The sequence below is a fragment of the Dipodomys merriami genome, unplaced genomic scaffold (genome assembly GCF_024711535.1).
Source record: "Dipodomys merriami isolate MVZ:Mamm:240054 unplaced genomic scaffold, mDipMer1.0.p SCAF_42, whole genome shotgun sequence".
Classification (NCBI taxonomy): Eukaryota; Metazoa; Chordata; class Mammalia; order Rodentia; family Heteromyidae; genus Dipodomys; species Dipodomys merriami.
In genome coordinates, this window is record NW_027205826.1 from 4,880,831 (window position 1) to 4,905,852 (window position 25,022).

At 44.1% G+C, this 25,022-nt stretch overlaps 1 protein-coding gene across 1 annotated transcript in view; it reads right to left on the reverse strand.

Moving 5' to 3' along the window:
- The window catches only part of Prkca (protein kinase C alpha), a 386,397-nt gene that overhangs the window by 18,700 nt on the left and 342,675 nt on the right, over positions 1–25,022 (reverse strand). The window contains exons 14-15 of the mRNA XM_069993120.1: positions 7,475–7,555; positions 722–829 (exon numbers count right to left, since the gene is read on the reverse strand). Of these exons, the coding sequence (XP_069849221.1) occupies positions 722–829; positions 7,475–7,555 (189 nt within the window). The remainder of the gene's footprint in view (positions 1–721; positions 830–7,474; positions 7,556–25,022) is intronic.

Sequence of the window (25,022 nt, forward strand, 5' to 3'; positions counted from 1 at the left end):
GTTCAAGCTCCATGACTGACCCCAAAAAGAAAATTGGGGTGGAGGGAGAGAAACAACTAATAAAGAACTAACTTTAGGGCTGGGAATGTGGCTCAGTGGTAGAGTGCTTGCCTAGCATGCATGAAGCCCTGTACCACATAAACAGAAAAAGCTGGAAGTGGTGCTGTGGCTCAGGTGGCAGAGCCCTAGCCTTGAACACAGAGAGGCTCAGGGACAGAGCCCAGGCCCTGAGTTTAAGCCCCAAGACTGGGAAAACAAAAACAAAAACAAAAAACAACTAACTTTAGAGGCCTAGAACTAGAACTAGTGGGGACTCCAACTTTCCAATGGTCTGTGGTTACAACTGGTGACCCCCTCCACAATTTTACAAAATGGACTAGAAACAGAAGTGTAGTTCCATAAGGGAGTAGGCCTGAGCCCCAGGGGATGTTGGGAGTTCAGTTTAGTTTCTGCCTTCCTTGTGCCCCAATGCCCACATTACCAATGCTTGCCCTCTGTGCCCAAGAGCAGAGTGGCCTGCACTTGAGGCATGTCTATACTCAGAACTATGGGAAACGCTGTGCTCTCAGCACTTGGGAGACAGAGGGTTATAAGTTTGAGACCAGCCTGAGTGACATAATGAAGCCCTTCCTCAAAAAAAGAATTTTGAAAAAGTCTTTCCCTGTCAGGCCCCTTGATCCATGACAGAAAAAAAAAAAAAGAAGAATTCAGATGGACTTACTCCTTTGCAGATGGAAACAGCCTCCTTGGACAAGGATTTGGGATAGGAAACATTGTGCTCCATTATAGACTGAAACAGTTCGTCTTCATCTTCACCATCAAATGGCGGCTGGTTCAGAAAAGAGCGAAGACAGGAAAACACTTAGGAGAGAAATAGCTCGTTAACCTGGCACCTGCAGGTCAGATTCAGCATAAAGAATCCGACCAGATTTCCCGGCAGGAGTCAGGGTTAGCTCACTTAACTTAAGGCTTTATTTGATTATCTTTAATTACGCTGGTGACTGTGTTTTTCATTTTTAACTGTCCTTTTAATTATCTTGCCTTGAGCAACCCCAAAACAATCTTTAGGGAAAAATGTTTTTGAGTAATGCTATTAATGATTCACAAATAAATTGTAATTAATCCATTAATCTTGTAATTATGTGCTAAAAAATTTAATTATGAACAAGTTAGGTCAGATGGCTTCGTGTTCAGTAGGAGAAGGATAGAGAATGCTTAATGCTTTCAATTGAGATAGGGCATCTCAGAGCTGGAGCAAAGAGGACTTTCCTCTGGCCCAGGACTCCTGCCTACAAGATGCTACTCTAAGTGACAACAAATGCAGGCAACCAAATGTCCCTTAGACAAGGTCTCAAGATTTACCTTGCATTCTCTCCCTGGAAGGCCTCCAGGGTCAGGGACTCTCCTGTCATTCCACCGGCATGTGCTTCTCCAGTTTTTGTTTTTAAATCTACTCTCTACACAGGAAATAAGGGAGGGGAAGGATGGGCTTATGGATAATGGTCATCTCAGCCTCTTCCTGACACCTGGGGAGTGCTTTATAAGTATCACTCAACCCTCAAACTATCCTTATCATCTGGATGCCAAGGACCCATCTCAGGTGAGGCCAATGCGGTCCTGTGTAGTACTCTGCTCAGGGCAAAGAGCTCTTGTGGCAGAACCAGGATGCTCACTCAGACTTAGGCTCTCAACCATTCCAAGCACTACTCCTGCCGACACTTGTCCCTGGAATTGAACAGTGTACAATGGCTCTTGGGCTGACACAGGTGGGAGCGCTCAGTGGGGTCCGTCAGCATACACAGAGGACTCTGTCCTGGTGAGCTTTATCGGGACTAGTCGCATTTTGCATCAGATGTAATGGACATTTCTGAAAGCACAGATGGGCAGTCGGGGGGGGGGAGGAGTGGAAGGGGAAGGGGGGGGGTCTGTGATGTTCAGGTCATCGTGTGGAGAGCAATTGGTCCCAGCCAGAGACCTCTCTCCAGGTCCCAATGAACCAGTGGGAGTTGGTCAGGTCACCTTTCCTCACAGCTGCAGGCCTGTTGCTTCTGTAGCTACCTATGTGCTCGAGGATGAGCCCTGGAGAAATTAGGCCAGGACTGTTCCTGAGTGAAAGCTTCGCGAGTGGGAAAGCTCCTCCTCCTCCTGGGTTGCAATGCCACCCACTCAAATACCTACTGTTTCTATTCTGCCTCCTCTGTCGCAAAGATAGACAGATGTTGGAATCTACCAAATCAAATAGCCTACTTTGTGTGAGGCCCTGGATTCCATCTGCAGCCCAGCAAAACACACACACACACACACATACACACACACACACACACACACACACACACACACACAATCTTACCCACTTTTAAGGGCACAGTCCTATGACATCACTCTCATACTGTTCTGCCATTATCATTATACCCATTTTCAGACTTTCGTTCCTTTTCTCTCTGAAACTGAACACACATTAAACCAAACTCCCCAATTCGCCTCTTCCCCCAGCTCCAGGCAACCACCATTCTCCTTTCCGAGTCTATGAATTTGATTATTCTAAGAATCTTATGTAAGTGGGATCCCCTAACATATGTCTTTTGCTGTAAGAGGTAGATGACCCAAATTGTGTTTTAGGTAACCAGTCACCCTGTCACAAGTGAGGTCAACAAACCCCTAGAACATCTCCAAAGCTTGGACAGCTTGTTTCGTTTCTCATGCTACACATCACTGGGATCCACAGAGGGCTGTGCTGAGTGTAGTCATTCGAGCCCCAGTCTGGTGGAGTGGCCGCCATCTTGGTGTGCCGGTAAAGATGGGAGCTGGAAGTCCTGTCCAATTGCTGGAGAGCCTGGAAGTACAATCCTATCTGTGCCAGAGGGGAGGTAGACACAAAGTCTTTGGCAAATAGTAGTAATGAACATCACATTGAGGAAAGCTCCCAGGAGCTCTGTTTTCAATTAAAATGATGTAAGATTGGGTCATGAAAGGAGCATCTACATTCTCTTCATCTAAACACAATATGCTTATTTTTCACATGGATTTATAGGCTTTCTTACATGGCTTTCAGATACGATACGTCAATCAGAGGTCTTGTTTTTCACTGACTGCCGCAGATGCATTTGTCTGTAGCCATGTGTTTCATCCAGAGCTGAATGCCACCAAGGTGACACATCATCACAGCCTGATTTCTTTGTCCACGGGCACAGTAACAATTGATGTCAGCAATGCATCCTAATAATAACGCTACTAGAAACATCTTTGTACACATGGCTTTTTGCTCTTCTGAATTACTTCTTAGGACTAATGCCCCAGGTGTAGGATTATGTAGCAGAGGGTGTGAATGTGTGTATGCCCTTGTTGTTTTTCCAGTTCACCCCGGAAGCCTTCTTACAGGTAATTGCCTACTCTTAGTCCTTGGTGGTGAAGGCAGGTCAGTGGTGACGAGTTATAATTATATTCATTTTCCTTTCTAGTAATGAGTGCCAGCTACTTAGCCTGGGGACATAATATGTTTCCTGGGTACTTAGTACGATGGGGGGTAATATGTGGCCTAGGTACTTAGTACAAGACCATTTTAGATTGCTTCCCTCCCCACTTCCTGCAACCCCCATGGTTATTTATTTCTTTTTTTATTTTCTCTAAATCTGAACACAATGTTCCAAGCTAAGCTACCTATAACTAGTCTTGGGTTCACATAGATATTTTCTTTCTTTCTTTCTTTTTTTTTTGTCGGTCATGGGGCCTGAACTCTGGGCCTGGGCGCTGTCCCCAGCTCTTCGGCTCATGGCTACCCTACCACTTGAGCCACAGCACCACTTCCGGCTTTTTATCTGCTTATGTGGTGCTGAGGGCCTCGTGCATTCAAGGCAAGCACTTTACCACTGAGCCACCTTCCCAGCCCAACACACATAGACATTTTCTAAATAGGTCGCACCCTTCATCTTGCTTTAGCTATACGCCATTTGTGAGTTTTAAACAGACAAATGAGGGCGACAGTCCACACTGGATAACATGGTGCCTAAATCACCTGCTAATAAGAGGTAGTTAGGATCCTGCCATATTTACTGTAGATTATTGAGAACTTGAGGTGTGGGATGGGAAACAGGTGGACCATTCCGGCTGAAGTTCCAATTACTGAGATGAAGCACCCATTACTGATTCATCAGGAATGAAGACAAAACATAAATAACCCAGGCAGAAAATGCCATAAAGAGGAGAGGGTTGGTCCCTTTATGACTAATACTGTGAGCACTTGGAGCTGCAATATCCTCCTCATAGTGCTGGCAATTTCCATTTGTGCTCACAAAGTAATAGTACTTGTCAAGTAATCCACGCAGCCTTGGGCTCTTTATGCGTTTATGCTTAACAGCCCTCTTGGCTGCTGACAATAAATAAACCAAATGAGAAGAAAATTATAATCAATTTTTTAAAACACATCTTCAGCCCTCCATGGTTAAGGAAGACAAGTTGAGTCACAGTCCCTCCAACCACTTCATAATTAATCTTCCTTTCCAACAACAGAACCTACTCTTTCTTGGGTCCCTGCAGCTTTGAGGAGACTTTGGGTGACATGGGAGATTGGAGCTGTTTTATCCTTTTTTGGGGGACTGAGTCACAGAATGATTAGGCTTTCATTTACCTTTGCATCAAGGAGCCAGTGAGGATGAGGAAGAAGGGGCTTTGAATGGTACCTGTTTGTAGGTGGCCAGGTGAAGACTCAAGGGCATGAAAGCGGTTGTTACTGGTTCCCACACGATACCAGCATATGAGCTTCAACAGATGGAAGGCATGGCGGGACACATGCCCAGAGCTAACTGGTTCTGAGAAACAGGATTGAAAACCATGGAATCATTCCAGGTGTTTATGGAACACCTGGGTGTGTGGGGTGTGCTCTTCAGGGAGAATGGACAAAGGGAAGGGGCCTTCCCGGAGGGCCTGGGCATCAGTATTTCATGGCTAGCCTGCAAATGAGGCCAGAAGCAAGCAGGACTTCAGAATGCACCCCAGGGGACTTCCTTCCTGGAGTGGGTTTCACTGGGCATCTGTAGGGAATGCAGTCTCAGGAAGGCTCAGAGGAGGAGGGGATGAGGCAGAAGGAGGGGTAGGGGTGGGGACTTCCCTGCGGGCTGAGCCCCAAACTGCCATCTATTGGCCAATAAAATCTGCAACCTCTTGTAAAGTGTCCATGTTTCTGCTCCATTGGTTTCACTTGCTGCCAACTATGCAAACGTGACTCTTAACGAAGGTTTGTTTCCTTGGCTTGAAAGATGAGCATTTGTGTGTGTGTGTGTGTGTGTGTGTGTGTGTGTGTGTGTGTGTGTGTGTGTGTGTGTGTGTGTGTGTGTGTGTGTGTGTGTGTGTGTGTGTGTGTGTGTGTGTGTGTGTGTGGTGTGTGTGTGTGTGTGTGATCAAGGAGGGAACTGGCTCCTTGTGCCTTCATGAACAGCATGGCTCCCAGAGGGCTGGTAATTCCCAGTCAAATGTTACTGTCAAAATTGTAAATAGAGGAAATTAGCTTCAGGTGCAGGCAACCTGTGTTTTCCCAGCTAGTCTCATTGACAGCAATCGTATATAACCCGCTTTTCCATGTTTACACATGGAGGTGCCAGGCTAAAGAAGAATGCTTTGACAGAGGAGACAAACCTAACTAAACACTCCACTGTTTTATGTCAGCCAAGTTTTAACACCAAATATAGTCTTCATGATCAGAGGTAGGCTAATGCTTTAAACCTTCCTAAAGCAAATGGACAATTTTGTTATCTAAGAGATAGGAGGTATCACAATAGAGATATAAAGGAGAGGTCATCAGGGGCTTTCCATGGCAGGGTGAAAGTCAGTGGTCTTGAAATGACAACTATGCTCATGGGACCAGAGGAGCTCTTCCTGTCTGACCTCAGGCTTCCTACTCCTGCTAGCTCACTGTGAGACACACACACACACACACACACACACACACACACACACACACACACACACACACACACACACACACACACACACACACACACACACACACACACACACACACACACACACACACACACACACACACACACACACACACACCCCACTTTGGGTGTCTTCATTTCGTGGCCATCCCAGCTAAGAGTTCAGCCCTCTTCCAATTCTGTCTGTCTTCTTTTTCTGCCTATTTCTTTTCTCTTCTGTTATGAATATGTTATGTGTTGTCCTTATCTAATGAATCTATCGTTTCTCTTTCTCTAAGCTGTGGGCTTCATGAAGGCAAGGGTTTTTTGTCTGTTCTAAGCACTCTTACCACTGTGCACACAGAATGCATTCAATAAGTTAGATAAATGAGCAGATGGCTCTAGCAGGTTAGATTAAATTAAATAAACAATGATTTATTTGTTGGTGCCACTGCTGTTCTGAGCATTTCTGTCCATTCTGTCTTACCCATGCTCCAAACTTGGCACTAGAACTTGGGTTCTGGGAATTCTAAAGGCTGCCCACAATGGGAGTATTTTTAGGCTGAAACGCAGACATCTGCTAGGTGCTGGTCCATGTGCTTCCCTGACTGAGCTCCCAGGCATCCTGCAGGGCCCACCCCACTCTGGAGCAAAGTAGAACCATGTTGCCAGTCCAGGCAGGCAGAGCGACAGATTCCACCTCCAAGCCTGGTCTTAAACGGTGACTCTCCTCTCAACTCTCTTTCCACTGGCTGCTAGAATGAGGAGGGCTCCGTGGCGGAGTCTAAAGTTCTCAAAGAGGGAGTGAACAGAGGGAGTTGTCACGGACACCTGTGTGGGTCAGACCCCTTGCCCCCACCACAGCATAAGGATCATGCCAGGAAGGCATTATAAACCCGGTGTGGGTCAAACTGTTGAGATTTGGAAGTTGGCTGTTAAAGCAGTTAGGACACACTAGGTTAATGCACATATTAAAGTCATTATGTTAGAAAGTGTCACATCAGGCAATAATGCACTTGGTTCGCTGGCTTATCTGAGCCATTCTAATTTTTTTCTTAATTGGGCACTCAGCCTCCCTGGACTTTGGTGAAACCCACAGTGAATGTGAACGAGGAGGAGACAGAAGGAGCTATCAGAATACTTTCTTAAGGAAGCAGAGCAGGCTTCATCCTTAGGCAACACCAGAGGTTATACACCTGAGCAGCAGTGGAGACAATCTCTGCTCACAAAGTTGAAGGCCATGGTAAAAACCCACAGCCAGTTTTGAGATACCAGAAACTCAAAGCAACCACAGCAGCCATCAGTCTGCAGGAGCTGTGGGGTCATAGTACATTCCAGACTCCAGCTTTCCATTTGGTGCTTCTATGATCACAGATCATTTCTATGACACTGAGTATAACTCAATCCAAAGGGGAAATTTCTCCCACTTTCCTTGGACCAGGGAAGTCTGACCAACATCAGTCACATGACCTTGGTATAACCTGCTAGCTGCCGTAGCAGAGAAGTAGTCACCTCATAAAGAAAACAATGAATGAAGAAACATGGAACGTGGTGAGCATTACCTGGCCAGCCAGCATTTCATACAACAGGACACCGTATGCCCACCAGTCCACAGATTTTCCATACGGCTGGTAAGCAATTATCTGTGAAAACAAATATGTCAATTACATTTAACAGTCACATAGCTTGTTTTAGAACAGGTTAGTCAAGCAGATGTCTGTGGGTACAATCTGTCCCTGTCCAGGGAAGAGGGCCCCTTGAATCAGACACATTGAGAACGATTACCCACGACCCACTATTCATGTCTTGTTTTGGGGCTCCACTTCTGATTCACACAGAGATTTGCTAACAGATTTAATTACCTTAACTGGTGAACAATATCCAGATACTGAGTTGGATTTAATTCTTGGAAAATAAGAGAGGCCACTTAGAGCTGGGGTCTGATAGGTAAGGTGACTACATGATGTAACTGAGTTTTGCTAAAAGACAAGGTTGACAGTGAGGGATGGTGATGAGGAATAGGAGGAAGGAATGACTGAAGTGAAAATTATAGTTTTCTTGTATTGCTCACAGAGGTAGGCTGATATACACCTGGTTTGCTGAACAGCTGATGTCTTGAAAAAGGCATAATGCAATACCTGGACCTTGTTTGATCCAAACTAATCAGCTGCAATAAAAGATACCTTGAGACAACTGGAAAAGTTAAGATAGAGGAGTCTGTAAATTTTGATAGGTGGCATAATATCATGGCAGCTAGTTAAAAAGTATGAGTTCAAGTTAGAGATGAGTATATCTACGGATGAAATGTATGAGACATGAAATGACATGTCAGTTTTACAAGGAGTTGGCCAAATGCAGGCAGCTGCTGACGCTGGGTGATGAGTCCATGGGGAACTCATTTGTTCTTCCTTCTACCTTGTGGTTCTCTCTCTCGGCAGAATATTTCTCTTACTTTGAAGTAGGGAGAAATAACAGATTTCAATTTTTAAGTGTGGCCTGTCTTATTAAAACACGGGTTTTATTCCCTCTCAGCTAGGTGGTGTAGACAAGCACATACTTCTTAGACTAACAGATCATATTCCAGGATTGGAGGTGAAGGCATCCTAAAGATATTCAGCATAACCACTCTGTCATTTTATATACAAACTTGACCTTGGCATAGTCAAAGATGTTCCTAATGTCACCCAATGGCTAATTAAATATCATAGAACAAAAGAAAGCTTCCCACACATCTGTCACCCTCATCTCCTTAATGCATGGCTAATATTCTTCTGTGTAGAATGAGAAATACAAGTCTCTATGATTTGCCTAACTATGATTATCCAGAAAGGACTACCTGTTTGCATGTGGCAACTTTGTGGTTCATTTCCTTGACAAGGAATATCTATGAGTTCTTAGGATCTTCTTACTACATTTGTTCTTCCTGAAAACTTAGAAAGTAAGCACACACACAAAGCCTACCAAAATTAGAGTCTCCAATCTGTTACTAGGAATTGCCTATTTTCAAAACTTTTGATGCAATAGCAAATTGTTTCCCAAAAAAGTTGGACTGATTTAGCTCCGTATTGATGCCAATTTTATATTTTTCAATATGAAATCACTCTTTAAAAAATAACCTTATTTTTAATTCCATAAGACCTGCATGCTCATGAAAGAAAGTTGGCAGAAAAATAACCTAAATGAGTAAAACTGCTTCTAGTCTCACCACCCAGAAACAGTGTTCCACCATTTATCAATAAAACCATTCCACCAATGTTTAGGTGAAATATGTGGGCAAATACATTTTAAAAAATGAGATTATGCCAACCTGCTGGTCCATAGTCAGTTTATTTATTTAACAGTAGATCATGAGTATCTCTGGAAAGACTATTTCTGCAGGATAAATTCTGATTGGTAGCAACATTGAGTTAGAATAACTGTATTTGAATCAACAGTAAAACTTTTAGGACTTGTCAGATTTACTCATGTTTGGGCACACAGGTAGGCACCTACCAGTAGTGGATGAATGGGCGGTGTCCTCCAATCCTCACTACAACATGGTGTTGGTCATTGTTACAAAATGTGCCAGTGTGATTACTGAAAGTGATATGTCTGTGGTCTTATTGGCCTTTTGTTTGGTTCCCTTTGGTGTTTTCATGACCAGACATAATTTCTAGACATTGAATATAATCCTTTGTGAAGAGGGGATTTCTTCTTTTTCCCCTGGGTCAGGCAGGTCAGACCAATGTTCTTTATGAATACTGGATGCTTGGGTTCCCCTTTTAGTAAACTGCAATTGTCCGATTTTCTATATGATTGGTTAGTTCATCCACTCATTCTTTTGGTGATTATGTGAGGTCTAAGGATACAGTAGACAAGTGACAGACAAGATCCCTGTCCTCACAGGTAGGACACAACATTTGTTTTTCTTAATAATACATTATAAAGGTATCAATTCTCTTATAAATTTTGCACTCGATCTTCTCAGCATTATTTATGTCTGTTTTTATAATACCGTTTGGTTGGTAGAAATATGAACTTGGTTTTTTTTAAATACATTTATTTATTTATTTATTTATTTTTGTCGGTTATGGGGCTTGAACTCTGGGCCTGAGCACTGTCCCTATGCTTTTCAGCTCAACGCTAGCACTCTACCACTTGAGCCACAGCGCCACACACAGACACACACAAAAAACAACCAAGTTCTTTAAAAAAAAAAAAAAAAGAACTTGTTTGTTTTTTTTTTTTTTTGGTGGTGATACTAGGATTTGAATTCTGGGCTTTGTACTTGCTAGGCAGGTGCTCTACCACTTAAGCCACACACCCAGCCCTTTTTGATTTGGGTGTTTGGGGGATAGTCTCCCAGTTGCCTTTGCTTTTGGATCATGTGATTACTTGTGGCCAAATGTATGGTGAAAGGAAGGGGTATTTGACTTCCAGGCTGAGGCTTTTAAAAGCCCACTTTTTCCTGCTGCCGTAATTCTAGATACCATGTGCTCCAGTTAACTCAGCTGCTTAACCTGGGCCAGAGGAAGTGTGAGGAAAGAAATATTCACAGTGGTTACACTATGACTTTAGGGATGGCTATGGCAGCTAGGGCTAGTTGTTCTACCGAAAGCTCCTTCATCCATGTAGGTAAATCACAAAATCTCAGCTTTTCTGTGAACTTAGGGTTGGCCAAGTAGATAAAAAATAGAAATTCTCTTGCTGAGCCTTTACTATATGTGACCTCTCTGTGTACATCTTCTTGTGTCATCTGATGAGGTAGAAATACTTTTTATTCCAATTTTTAGGTGAGAAAACTGAGGCTTAGAAAGTTAATGTACCGGGGCTGGGAAGGTGGCTCAGTGGTAGAGCGCTTGCCTTGCATGCTCGAGGCCCTGGGTTCGATTCCTCAGCCCCACATAAGCAAAAAGAAAAAAGCCAGAAGTGGCGCTGTGGCTCAAGTGGTAGAGCGCTAGCCTTGAGCTGAAGAGCTGAGGGACAGCGCCCCGGCCCAGAGGTCCCACGACCGGACTCCCCCCCCCCAAAAAAAAAGAAAGTTAATGTATCTGCCCAAAGAATCAATTAATAAATGACCTCTGACTATTAGCGTATTTGTTTGAAAGATGCAAGTTTCTGGCTTTCAAATAAATTCATATTAAGATTAATGAAATATAAATCAAGGGACATTGAAGATTAGTATGAAAAGTAATTAGTGGAAAAATTAGAACAGAAGCCGGGTGCTGGTGGCTCACACCTGTAATCCCAGCTATTCAGGAGGCTGAGATCTGAGGATCGAGGTTCAAAGCCAGCTTGGGCAGGAAAGTCCGTGAGACTCTTTATCTACAATTAACCACCAGAAAACCAGAAGTGGTACTGTGGTTCAAGTGGTAGAGTGCTAGCCTTGAGCTGAAGAGCTGAGGGACAGCACCCAGGCTCAGAGTTCAAGACCCACGACTCACCAAAAAAAAATCAGAACAGATTAAAATAAAGATTTTTTGGTGTGTGTGTGTGTGTGTGTGTGTGTGTGTGTGTGTGTGTGTGTGTGTGTGTGTGTGTGTGTGTGTGTGTGTGTGTGTGTGTGTGTGTGTGTGTGTGTGTGTGTGTGTGCTGGTACTCAAAGCCTAGTGCTGCAGATTAGCTTTTTTACTCAAGGCTAACACTCTACCACTTGAGGCACAGCTTCATTTCCTTTTTTTTTTTTTTTTTTTTGCTTTTTAATTGGAGACAATTTCATGAAGACAGTCTCATGGATTTTTTCTTCCTGGGCTGGTTTCAAATTTTGATCTTCAGATCTCAGCTTCCTGAATAGCTAGGATTACAGGTGTGAGTTACCAGATCCCGGCAAGTATAAAGAGATTTGAAATGATCATTTTGGTTACTGTAAGAAACTATATTTAAGGGGCACTTGAGCCAGGCCCCAGTGGTTCATACCTATAATCTTAGCTACTCAGGAGGCTGAGGTCACAGATCAGGGGTTCAAAGCCAGCCTGTGCAGGAAAAGTCCATGAGAATCTTATCCGCAATAAACCAGCAAAAAGCTAGAAGTGGAACTGTGGTTCAAGTGGTAGAGTTATAGACTTGAGCAACAGAGTTCAAGGACAGTGCCTGGGCCCTGAGTTCAAGCCCCAGGACTGGTATCATGTAAGTGTGTGTGTGTGTGTGTGTGTGTGTATGTGTGCACACACACACCTAACAAAGACACTTGAATAAACTTTGCCTGTGTCACCATACTGATCCAAGTCCCAGGGAGTTGACTGTGGGTAGCCAGAACCTGAGCACCAGTGCTTTGGTGGAACAATGGAGTGGAGGATCAGAAGGGCTAAGGGAGCAACTTACACTTTATTTCACATTCTATAGTCTGAGCAGTCTGTCAAACACACCTCTCTGCTACAACAGAACAAAGTCACACCTGACTAAAAACCTGTCACAAGATGTGGGTGTCCTACACCTGGTTAGAATGAGTCACAAATCCTATCAGCCATGACAACACCTGGATCCCTCCCTGCCCCCATTCTACAACTTGGCTATAACTGCTCTTCATTTCCTGTTTCTACAATATTAACCCCTTTGACCCCACTGAACACACACACACCCTCTTCTTTCTGTAAGATTAGAAAAGCAGAATGCCAAGCATCAGGGGCTTTTCTTCCCCAATGCCTGCATTGTCAGCCTGCTTAGCCACTGGACAGATTACAGTCGCTCTGAGTCATCATAAGTGCCTTCCACTATGATAACGGATGTCATGTGGGATGTACCTGGGATATTTCTTCGCAGAGTTCACAGCTGTTACCCTTGGCTATATGCAGGGAGGTTCTGAAAATCTCAGTTACAAAAGTAACTTCACCATTGAAAATTCCTTTTCACAACCAAGCATACTTTCTCCTCAGTCATCAAACACGATTCAAAAATAGCTCCAGTTAACCCAAACTCGAGGGCACTAAGAAACAGGGCTTGAGATCCGCAGTTGAAAGTGGATGTTCAGATATGATTGATTTCAGATGTCAGTTATGGCATCTCTTTTGAGTTCAATAGAGCTACCTGGTCCAGTCTAGCGCCATGAGCCACACCAGGTTACCAAACATTTGAAAAGTGGCTATTCCAAATCGAGATATGTTTCTAGTTGTAAAATACATACCAGACTTTGAAGACTATACAACAAAAATATCATTGGTGATTTATTTTGGATCTACTCGGTTAAATAAAATAATTAAAATCAGTTTTAATTACATCTGTGTTTCTCTTTTCAACTTCTTGTGATTTTGGCTTGCATCATGGGCAGTGTTGGTCTAGCCCTTCCAGTTCCTACCAGTTCCCACAAGTCACACTACTTCTCTGCTTCTGACAGCTGAGGAAATGGAAGCTCAGAGAGGTTAAGCAGCCTGCCCAGAGGTGTACAGTTTTTAAATGTCAGTGGCCTGTTAGGGATGTCCGTCCCTTTCTTCATCATCAGGCCTGAGACCAGAGGGTGATAAACAGAATGAGACACACCAACTCTCAACCAAAATCCTTCCCAACCAAATTCCATTTGGATTGCGTACCTAATATCAGACTAGTCATTGGGAAGTCAGCTTTGAGCCGAGGATGAGGTTTCCAGAGCACAGAGTAGATGAGGAGAAGCTCATGGGTCTGATCCCAATGGGGACAGGCCCAGGTGTCCCCGGCACTTCTGGGCCAATGGAAGTTTGCTGCCAAGCTTGGACAGCTTGATATCCTGAAGCCCCAGGCAAGAAGCTGCCATGGCAATTTGGTTTCCCATAGCGGGAACAACTCACAAAAGGAAAGGCAGACTTGGCAAGAACGGCTAGAGTGGGCCGCTTTTCCTTCAGCACATAGGAGGCTGAACTTTGGCTTGGAAGACAGACTCCCAACAGGGCCACTGTCATTCTGTTTTACTGCTGTTTGTCATAGTGATCACTATGATTATACTCACATGAGCCAACTGCTTGGGGGAGGATGTCAGGATGTTACAAATGGCTGCCTGTCTTGGAAAAGTGAGCTATGAATGAGCTTGCTTCTAGCCTGGGCACTGGACCAGGGCAGGAAAGGGATCCGGAGGCAGTGTCTCATTTCTGTAGGCCAAGGGCTACAGCTGTTGGAAGGCCACTGCTCCAAGGCCACCCACGTTTCTACCCTCTGCCAGGCTGGAAGAGAGGAGGAGAGTTCAGAGGTTTTCTGACTTCTGATGACTCTGGCCTGGGACAGTTTGGCAACAGCGTGGAAGGGATTTGGATGATACTGGTAAAGTAACAGCCATGGCTGGAAGCACCATCATCATCACAAGGCAGTCACTGTGTGCTGGGGGCTCCTCACCTCTGTGAATTCATTTAGCCTTTGTAAGTCCATTTCAGAGATGGGACCATGAGGTATGGAGAGGGTAAGTAGCTTACTCAGGATTACACAGCTAGAAAAAGACAAGGCTGGCCTTCGATCCCTTGTTGTCCTTTGACTACTTTCCACATGGATGACTTTGCCCCAGTAGGGTTCTGGCCTAGGAAAGGCGACTCTTGTCAAAAAGGGTTCCAAATGCTTAACAGGAGCCAGCAGCCAGGATTCTAGCTTCCCTTGGAAATCTAGCATAGGGTATGCGGGGGTGGGGGATAACAATAGGCCTGTTGACCCTTCTGCATGCACTTGAACTGGAGTCCACTCATTTCCATGTTGTCCTTACTCATCAACCCTCAAGAGCCCACTCATAAATAAATGGTGTGACCACAAAAGAAGGCTCTTTCCAAGCTGTCACTACTAAACAGTGTGTACATCAAACATGTTCAAGCCCTTTTATTCTCAGAGGAAATAAAGAAGATTTCCCCTTTCATTTAAAAAAAGACATTTTATTTGGATTGGAAATGTATGTTTGTTTTGGAAAACATTATCAATTCTCAAGGGCAGAACATAGGACACAAAAGGCCTTCTTTGTGTACACGGTTAAAACACTGCATGACGTGTCTAAATATTCCCAGTATGAGAAGAAAGAAGATGACCCTGCCTAAGTGTTCTGTCTGGCAGCTGAATCCTGAGTTCTCCCTCACGTCTCCTTTTGTACAAGCTCAGAGAGATTACTCATCCACCTTAGCCAAACCCTGGTTCCTCCCTGCAGATGGGCCAGATACCTCAGCACCCAGCACAGGGCAGACAGACGCTGTACATAGTTGTATTGGAGGAACAGCCACGCTCCCCAGACCTCACAAGGTTTTCAGATGGAACATCACCAGGGCTCTTGATTTAGAAAAGCAGCTTTGGTTCTAGAAAGGAGCCTAGGTGTCAGAGTGGCAAAGTGGCTTGAATAAGGTCAGTGGCCAGTTCGGGATGACAGAGGCCTCAGGTCTCCTTTGTATGTACCTTTCTTCAGCATCAGGCCTGAGACCAGAGAGTGAGAAACACAATGAGGCACATCAGCTCTCCACCAAGATGCTTTCCAAGCAAACTCCATCTGGACTGCATACCCAACACCAGACTACTCATTGGGAAGCACACTGCGTGAGAGGGCTCTGAGACCTACTGTAGGAGACTAGCGCTGACACTCAAAAGCTGTACACCCCTGGGCAGGCCACGTACCCTCTCTGAGCTTCCATTTCCTCAGCTGTCATACTGGAATCCCAGTGCTCACCAGGCAGTATGTGGTGGGGGTGATAAATATATTACACACACTGAACATGCTTGCTACAGGTGAGTGGAGTGAATATAGCTCATAAAGAAACAAGAACTAGTCCCCAGGCAGGGCAGGTGGCTGAATAAGGCTGTGAAATAAACCCGATCCAAAGAACATTCTGGTGAGAGGGGATACATGATTAAACATTCTGTTGGCACCTGGAGATTCTCAATCAACATTAGCTCTTCCATTCATTGGTTCAGAAAATGTTAGCTTAGTATGTGCCAGTGATCTAACCATGAGGCATGGAATTGAATAAAATAGATTACAAAATCATCCCACATGCAAGTGCATTTAAAAAAAAAACCAGAGCAGCAAAATCTTAGGCTTCTTGCTTTTCTCTTAGTGTCAGAATACCCTTCTCACCTCCTCCTCCTCTAACTCTTCCCATTTGATTCATGGTTATGGGGTAGGCCCTTTGCTAGGCATGAAGGATGATGAATCTAATTGTGGAGACAAGCGTGAAATGGATAAATACATGAAATGTGATGTCTAAGATCAAGGATATTAGTCCATCCTATGAGAAATAGCTGTGAATATTCGAAATCTTTGGGAAAAATATGTAAGGATTACAAAGTATTACCAAAGATGGAAACACTTAGAAAGGTGGGAGTCCAAACTAACTATTTTCTACTCAGACAAAAATCATGGCTGTATGTAGAAGTGGAGAGAACAGAAAAATTGACTTCTCTAATGGTAATGAGTAGAAAGGCTTTAAGATCTGTTCATGGTAGCCATTTCTTCCTATTTGGCTTGCACCAGGAGACCAGAAAGCAATCAGCAGAAACTACCTAGACTGCTCCCACAGAGTCAGAAGTCAGACGGTGATAAGACAAAACAAGGAAGTATTTGCAATTAGGAACACTGGCTCCAAACCACAATTTATTCTTTTTACAATCCCTTAATATCCTTTTGAGAGATTTTTTTTGTCTATATTTATGAGAGATATTGGTCTATCAGTTTTTTAAAATAATGTCTTCATATAGTTTTACTATTAAAACGAGGCTGTTCTCATAGAAAGAGAAAGTGATTCATCTGTTTTGATCTTCAGAAAGAGATTGTAGAAAATTGGTAAAAATTTCTCTCAACTTTTAGTTGGATTTATCAGTAAACCTATTTTGGTCCAAGGCTCTCTATTTTGGAAAGTCATTCTTTATTTTTTAAAAAGATATAGGCTAATTCAGATAGCCTATTTCTTCAAGTGTGTTTTGGTAGAGTGTGTCTGTCAAGGAATTGAGCTATCTCATTTAGATGATCAAATCTGCTGTGTAACATGGTCCATCCTTTTCACACCTGTTGGAACTGTAGTGATGGTCTCACCTTCATTTCTGATATTAGTAATCTATGTCATTCTTTTATCTTAATTGGCAAGAGGCTTATCAATTGGACTGATCTCTTAAAAAATCAGCTTTAGGTTTTACTATTTCCTATACTGATTTCCGTTTATAATTTCATTGATTTCCTCATTGTTCTTGTTATTTCTTTTAAAAAAATATTTTTATTTTGTTTAGGTAGTTGTACAAAGGAGTTGCCATTCAACAGTGCAGTTTATGAACACAGTGCCTTTTGATCAATGTTACCCTTTTTAACATTATTCTCAACCCCTGCCACCTAATCCCTTACTTCTCTACTGTGGTTTTAATTTGCTTTTGTTTTGTAGTTTCCTTAGACGATTCATTTTAGATCTTCCTGTTCATTACCTTTTCATCCCTCTCCTCTCTTCTTCTTCCCTTCCCTTCCTTTCCCTTCCCTTCCCTTCCCTTCCCTTCCCATCTCCTTGTTTGACCTTCCCTTTCTACACAGGCTGTAAATCACTACGTAAACCAGTTGGCCTCCAACTCACAATTCTCCTGTGTTAGCCTCTCAAGTGTTTTATTTTCTAACATACACATTCATTGCTATACAATTTAAAGAATCACCTTTACTGCATCCTACAGTATTTAAGTTGTGATTTTGCTCTCATTTATCTCAAACTGAAGTCTCTCTTAAAATTTCTTTTTTGACTCATTCATTATTTAGCAGTGTGTTGTTTGATCTGCAAGTATTTAGGGATTTTCTAGCTATCTTTCTGCTATTGATTTTTAATTTAATTCCTCTGTGGTCTGCAAGTAGATACATTTGTATGATTCCAATTCTTTTAAGTTTGTTAAAGGATGTTTTATAGCTCAGCATGTGGCCTATCTTGGTGAATGGTCCATGTGAACTTGAGAAAAAATATAAACCTTGCTGTCGCTGAAACAGTCTGTAGGTGTCTCATGCATTCAATTGACTCGTGAAGATGTTGAGTTCAACTATATCCTTACTGACTGGTTCTGCTTGCTGGATATGAGGTATTGAAGTCTTTGGCTCTAATACTGGACTTATCTATTCCTCTTGCAATTTTAATCAGTTTTTGCCTAGGTAGTTTAATAATCTGTTGCTAGGTGAATGCACGTTCTGTATTTTTTCAGAATTGGTTTCTTTGCCATTATGTAATATGCCTCTCCATCCCTAATAACTTTCTTTGATCTGAAGTCTGCTTTGTCTGAAATTAATATAGACATTCCTGGGTTCTTTAGATTAGTGTTAGTATATTTTCTCACACTCATTTACTTACCTTTCTTTTTCTTTTGTTTTGAAGTACTGGGATTTGAACTCTGGGACTTATGTTTACTACTACTTGAATTATGCCTCTAGCCCTCCACTCATTTATTTTCAATCTACATGTGCTATTATAGTTGAAATGGCTTTCATATAGAAAGCATATCTTTTTTTAATGATAGTGAAGTTTCAACTCAGGGCTTTATACTGGTTAGGCAGGTGTTCTACCTTTTGAGCCAAAACTAAAGCCCTTTTTGCTTTAGTTATTTTTGAAGTAGGATCTTGACTGCTTGGCTTCAGCCAACCTGGATTGTGATACTTATTTTTAACACTTTTCCACATAGTTGGGATTATATTCTACTACACCTAGCTTACTGAGATGGGCAGGGGGCAAGGTCTCACATTTGTCCAGGTAGGCCTCAAACTGTGATCCTCCTGATCTCTATCTCCCAAGAAACTGAGATTTCAGATGAGTCAAGCACCTGGCTAGGTTTTTTTTTTTTAAATCCGTTCTGACAATCTCTGCCCTTTAACTGCATTTAGATTGTTGATGTTCAAGGTGACAGTTGGACTGTTGGTACAATCATACTTCTTCTGTTTCTTACCCTTGAACTTTGTTCCTGTTGATGTTCAACTCTTTTACTGCTTCTTGTGGTTTTAACCTAGCATTTTGTTTCCATCTCTCTCTTTCTTAGCATATCAGTTATATGACTTTTTTTATTTTTTAACTCTTTGATGGCTGTGCTGGATTTTGTAGTACACATTTAAAGCTATCCAAGTCCATTAAAAATACCACCCTGTGTGTGTGTGTGTGTGTGTGTGTGTGTGTGTGTGTGTGTGTGTGTGTGTGTGTGTGTGCGTGAAGGATTCATGGAAACTATTATTTTAAAGAAACTGTTACCTTCTAGATCAGTTAGGAACAGAGGGCAAGCTAAACTCATTACAAGCCAAACTCGTTTACTGCTCAGAGTGGGAAGAAGCTATGATTATCCTCACTTTATGGATGGTGCTCCTGGTTCTTAAAAGATCAGAGCTATAGCCAGAGTTTTACACACACATAGTGAAGAAAAAGCCTAGAGTCTCTCTCTCTCTCTTTCTCACACACACACACACACACACACACACACACACACATATATACACATGCACACACATACACACACACACACACACACACACACAGCAGTTTTCCTGTCAGGGGTGACTATTAAGACATGAATCAATCTAGAATGAAGTGTATTATCACTGGTCATCTGACCTCCCCGCAAGAGGCTATGAAGTCCTGGTCACTGGTCTTTGGGGATGGCTAGTTCTCAGCACTCACCAGTGTGACCCTGAATCAGGCCATGTCTGCTGAACCGGGAGAGTCGTTCACAATGCTAATTGTACATTAGGATACAGTAACCACTTGTGCAATAATGGAATGAAGGGAGTTAGGAATACATTTTGTGCCCACAGAGCAGTAAGTGATACACAGTGGCAGGCAATCAGGCTCCACGGCTTTGGAGCAATGAGTCTGCACACCGAGGCTGGCGGCAGGAGCCTGGCTCTGCCAGAGGCTATGGCCACGCCTTGGGCAGGTCATTTTCCTCTCTGAATCTTGTTTTCCTTGTCTGTAAAACAGGAATAATATAATTTGCCTCAGAGGACTATTGTACAAATAAAGCAGTATAACAGATGTAAGTGCATGCTCCACACAAGAAAATGGATAAATGTTAGTAATCTTTTGAAGTATTCACCTCTTCTTCACCACTGCTGAGACAATTTTACACAGCAAGAGGTGAAATCTCAGAAATTCCAGGCCAGTTTTTTTTAAAACCATGATTACAGAAATCCATAAATGCATCAATTAATGCACCCCTCAGGTGAGCTCATGAGAGCACTGTCAGGGCTCTGAGAACAAGCTGCCACCCGGGAAGGCAGCTTTTAGGCTCCATGTGATGATGTGTTCTCGGAGCCAGAAGCCACAGTCCCCTTTCTAAGGCTGCAGGGGAAAGCTGCTCATCCCTGAATTCAAAGCCCAGGCCTGTCTGGTGGTGGGGTCGCTTTGTGTTCCTGTGTCATCATCTGAGAAAGATAACTGACTTGGCTTAAACAAATTAAAGCAAACAAGGTGCTCAGCTTGGACTAGGACTCTGGGGCATTCATTGACAGACAGCAAATCCAGTAGGACCTAGTCCTTTCTGGAGGGGCTGAGGCTAGAGGAAGGAGCAGAGCCATCTCCAAGGCCACAGCAGCCAGAGGGTGCCTGGGCTGCGTTGATGGGCTTTGAGGTTGGGGGACTTATGAGATACTTAAGAGAGCTGCAGGCAGGCAATAAAAAATAGGAGCTCATATAACCTATATAATTCCTGTAAAAGATCGGAGGAGAATCACACAATTTAAGGAAGACCCCAAAGGAAAGCCTGCCTTTGGCTCTTTAAATATTTCTTGAAAGGAACGCACTGTTTCATTTTTTCTTCATTGATGGAGCCATTGGACTGTGACCCTTCAGAGAGAGAAATTGGCCTCTGATAGAAAGTGGGCCACGCCGAGTTTATTGTTCTCTGTCTTTAATCAAGCACTTTTCTTTGCTCCAGCCCATACCTGGTGTGGGTCCTGTGGTCCTCGGGGAGGGTGGGTGGTGGCTGCTCCAGGAAGAACCCATGCAGGGCTGGGCTTTCCTCTCTCCTCTCTGGGTATCTCATCTCCCCTCCTCCCTGGCAAGTGCTAATTTACTGCCTGGCTGCCTGGCTGTGTAGATGTAAGACTTCTTTTCTTAGCTGGTTCTCTTTGTCTGTCCCTACCCTCAGCCCATTCCTTAGACCATGAGCAGTCTCTCTGGGATGCCCCCTGGGGGGCAGTGTGGCTGATTTGGGGACCTGGGCTGACATCCATCAGCCTTCCATCACTCAGGTCTCTCAGCCCATTGGCCTCTTCCATGGCTAACCAGAGCAAGGGCTCCCAATGCACTGTGTCCCGTGCCATCAGCCTCAGATTTTGATGGCATCCTAGTCCCTTAAAGAGGGACGAGGGACACAGGTGCTGGGAGGGTCTGCAGGGCTACAGGTTTAAACAGGATCATCAGGACAGGAGACTTCCCCAAGATGAGAAGTGAAGGCTTGAAGGAGGCAAAGGAGGAGATCTGCTGATGCCTGGAACTGGACTCTCCAGGCAGAGGGAAGGAGAGGAGGAAAAGCCTGGATGATGGCGGGGCAAATGCTTCCTAGATGCTCCCCACGCCTAGCAGAAAGGAAGCCAGCACAGCTGACCAGGGAAGAAAGTGAAAGGGGAGGGGATGCGCAAGCATCTTAAATCAGCTTCTTGTTACTATAGCAACATACCTGAGGCTGGGGAATGTATAAAGAACAGAGGTTTATTTAGCTCACAAAAGAACCTGATACCAATATCTGCTCAGCTCTGTTGAGGACACACCCTCAGATGTGGCTGGAGGTCCTGTGTGTGTGTGTGTGTGTGTGTGTGTGTGTGTGTGTGTGCGTGTGCAAGAGATCACACCAAAAGAGGAAGGCAGAGAGCAGGGTCAACCAGTCTTCTCATAACAACTTTCTCTGAAGCACCAATTGGAGTCCTATGAGACCCTCCCCCCCCCCCTTAACCCCTTCCAGGGCAGCACCCACAGGGAAATCCTTGCTTTGCACTAGACTCATCTCTTAAAGGTCATGCCAATTCCCAACACTACCACATTAAGAACGAAAACATCAACCTTTGAAGAACACACACCATCTCAATGGTAACAGGAAGCTGACTGACAAAGGGTCTTGGGGCCATTATTAAAATGTGGCTTTTCCAAATGGCTAGATTCCTGCTTTCCTGCCACCGTGGGGGAGCTCACCGGCCCTTTACTCTGAGAGGGAGTGTTCCTTTCCTTATATCTCCCCATTCTCGTTCCCTCATGGAATTTCCTTCCTTCCTCTCCTTGTCTTTCTCCTCCTACCTGATGCTGCTTCTGCTCCTCCTATTCCTCCTCCTTCCTCCTCTCTCCCTCCCTCCTTCCCTTTCTTTCCCTCCTAGAAATACATTGCTGCTGTCTTCACCAGCCCTTCCCTCTTCCATTTCCACAGATGCTGGCTTTCATCCATATGCAGTGTCACTAAAAAACTAAACTCTCAGGGACCTCTGGTCTCCCACCTCTTGACCTCCTAGCTGCCTTTGAGTTCATGAACACATGCCTTATAATCCAAGCTCCCTGTTCTACCTCTTTGTGTCTCCTGTAATCACCTCCCCGGCTCCCGCAAGCCCTAACATGTGGCTACCCACAAAAGGGACTGTGAGCCCTCCAGAAGAGAGGTCCCTAGCCATGGATCCATGACTGAGTCTCACTGTAAATGTTTCTTTTGCTAGACATTGGGGTTACTTAGAGTAACTGGTGAGTCTTAGATAGAATGCAGCATCGAGGGGTTGTCATTCCCACAGGGCTGGGATGCAGATGCCCCAGGGACAGGTCTCCTGCTGCCTGAATTATCCAGTCCTCAACCCTGGAAGGACACGGTCCATCTGCTCCTAGTCAGTGGACTCCAGGGCAGGAAAACACAACTGAAAAGTTTCTCCCCAGTGACTTCGGCCATGCTGTAGATGCCATCTGCCGTGGCCGAGGGGCACTCTTGGGGCATCTGTATAGTTCATGTTTCTCCTGGAGTGTGGTCACTTCTTTCTAACCCCCCTTCCCCTACCAAGGAACTGCTAGTGGGTCTCCCCCAGGCTTCCCCTTTCTGATCAAGCATCATGCTATGGGCAGAGGCTCCCTTGCTGCTCACTTACTTGCCCTTGAGTTCTAAGGGATTTGTCAGCGTCATTGACTGACACTGACCAGCCCTTAGGCCTTGGTTCTTGGTCAGATGCATGGAGGGGAGGTCCAGCCTCTTCTAAGGTATGGTAAAGAGAAAATGGTTTGCAGGAGACTTCTCATTGTTAACTGCTTTTCTCCCATAATACTGGAAACAAGGCCTTTCATGAAAAGAACATATGGATGCTGTGGTTTGAATGTCTCAGGTCCAAATCTACCTTTGCTTGTCACCAACTGTGTGATCTTGACATAGGATAAACAAAATGTGCTCCGAGGGTTTGGAACAGGCTAGGCAGTCAACACACCACAATGCGAAGGCTGCCAGGATGACTGCACGTGGCACATAGGAACACGCTTTGCTCCCACAGCAGCAGGTCCACGCAGGGATGTTTGCCAAAAGCAACACTTGTCTTCAGGGAAGGAGAGAAAACCATTCCTACTCTCACTTTCAGCCTTCTCAGGGATTCTCATGAACCCCAGGACTTCTTTCTACACACAAGCTAAGGAAGGCCCTCATGGCTGCTGTAGGAATCATTTTCTAATTAGTGTCCCTCTGTATTCATCTGCACTCCCAAGTCACATCTGTGAGTGACATTTTCTGCCTCAGCCCATCTTTGTCCATTATAGACAGGCTATGGTTTTAATCAATTTCAAGGTTTTTGAATAAATAGCCATAAACATTTAAGCCTCTGCTTTGCCTATTAAGGAAAATGCCATCTAAGGTAATTATTTCACCTCTGCCTGACAGGAAGAGTTACACAGAGGACAGATTTATTTGATGAGCAAATTCTGGGAGCAAATTGTGAAATGTTGATCTTATTTGGTCTTTCCCTATACTGCAAGTATTCTTGGGGGCTAAATATGTTATACTTGCCAACACTAGGGAGAAAAAGTTCTGGCAAAAGGTAAAACCACTCAAAGGTGTTACTGACTAATTTCTCAGCGCAATGAAGCTTGTGTTTCCAATGAGTCAACAAGCCAAACACAGCGTTGTCACTCCTTCTGGTTGACAAAGATGTCACCTCTTCTAAGCTGCGAAACTTTGCGCCTTCTAAGCTGTGGGGAGCCTGTCTGAGGAGTTTTTGTAGCCTGGAGCCACCATAGTTGCCACAGTGGACTTACAGAATGGACTCTGTGCTGGGCATGGAAGCATGCCCCTGTAATCCCAGCCCTTGGGAGGCGGAGGTAAGAGGATTGCAAGTTTGAGGCCAGCCTTAGTTATATAGCAAGGCCTTGTCTAAGAAATAATAAACAGAATGCAGCCTGCACATGTGAGTCACTCAGGTTGAAGTGGTTTTAGGCGGTGAGTCACGCAAGGTCGAGAGATGGCCTGAGCTTGGGGTTGGAGCAGAATTCTGGCCTATCTTAGTGATGTAGCCCTTAGACATATGACTACTGCCTCAGTCATCTCATTTGAGGCAGGGATCAATGTTACTTCCTTCATGGGGATGAAGTGAGGGAAATTATATATGGTACTAGCTGCCCAGTACACATCCAATACATGGTGGTCACTCCCTTTATCATGGTTGGTTCAGAGCAGAAAAGAAGGAAGGCTCCAGAAACCAGGGCATGTAGAGCAAGAACATGTTATTCTCTATGTATGAAAAGGCCCCCAAGGTGCAAGAGGTTGAGGGAAGTTCTTCTGCAGAGCTACCAAAATGAACGTGACAGACTTAGTGATGACCCTCTTCCCCTAAGAGCAGTGCCTGGCCAAGTCCCTAGAACCTGTGACTATGTTACCTTTACTGATCCTCAGTATTCTAGAGGAACTCACACGCTCACAGACACATCCTGCTTAAAGCCTATCAGCCAACAGGAGGCTTCAGAAAACACCTGAACCCACAAGTTGTATTTCCTGTGCACAGTCTCTTCATCCATAGAAAAGTGCAGCTCTTTAAGTTCACATTATCCCTGGAAGTCTTAATCAGTAGGCTTATGGAGGAGCAGTGGGGAACCTACTAAATTGTGGATTGAGATAACATGTCACCTCTGGCCATGAATTCAGCATTTGAATTTCTAAGTAAAGTCAGTTTCTGGTTTGCCCAAGACTATAACAAGTCCTAAGGAACAAACCTGAACTTCTCTTTTTGGTTAATGACTACCACTGAGGGTAACAGTAGATAAAAATAATGGG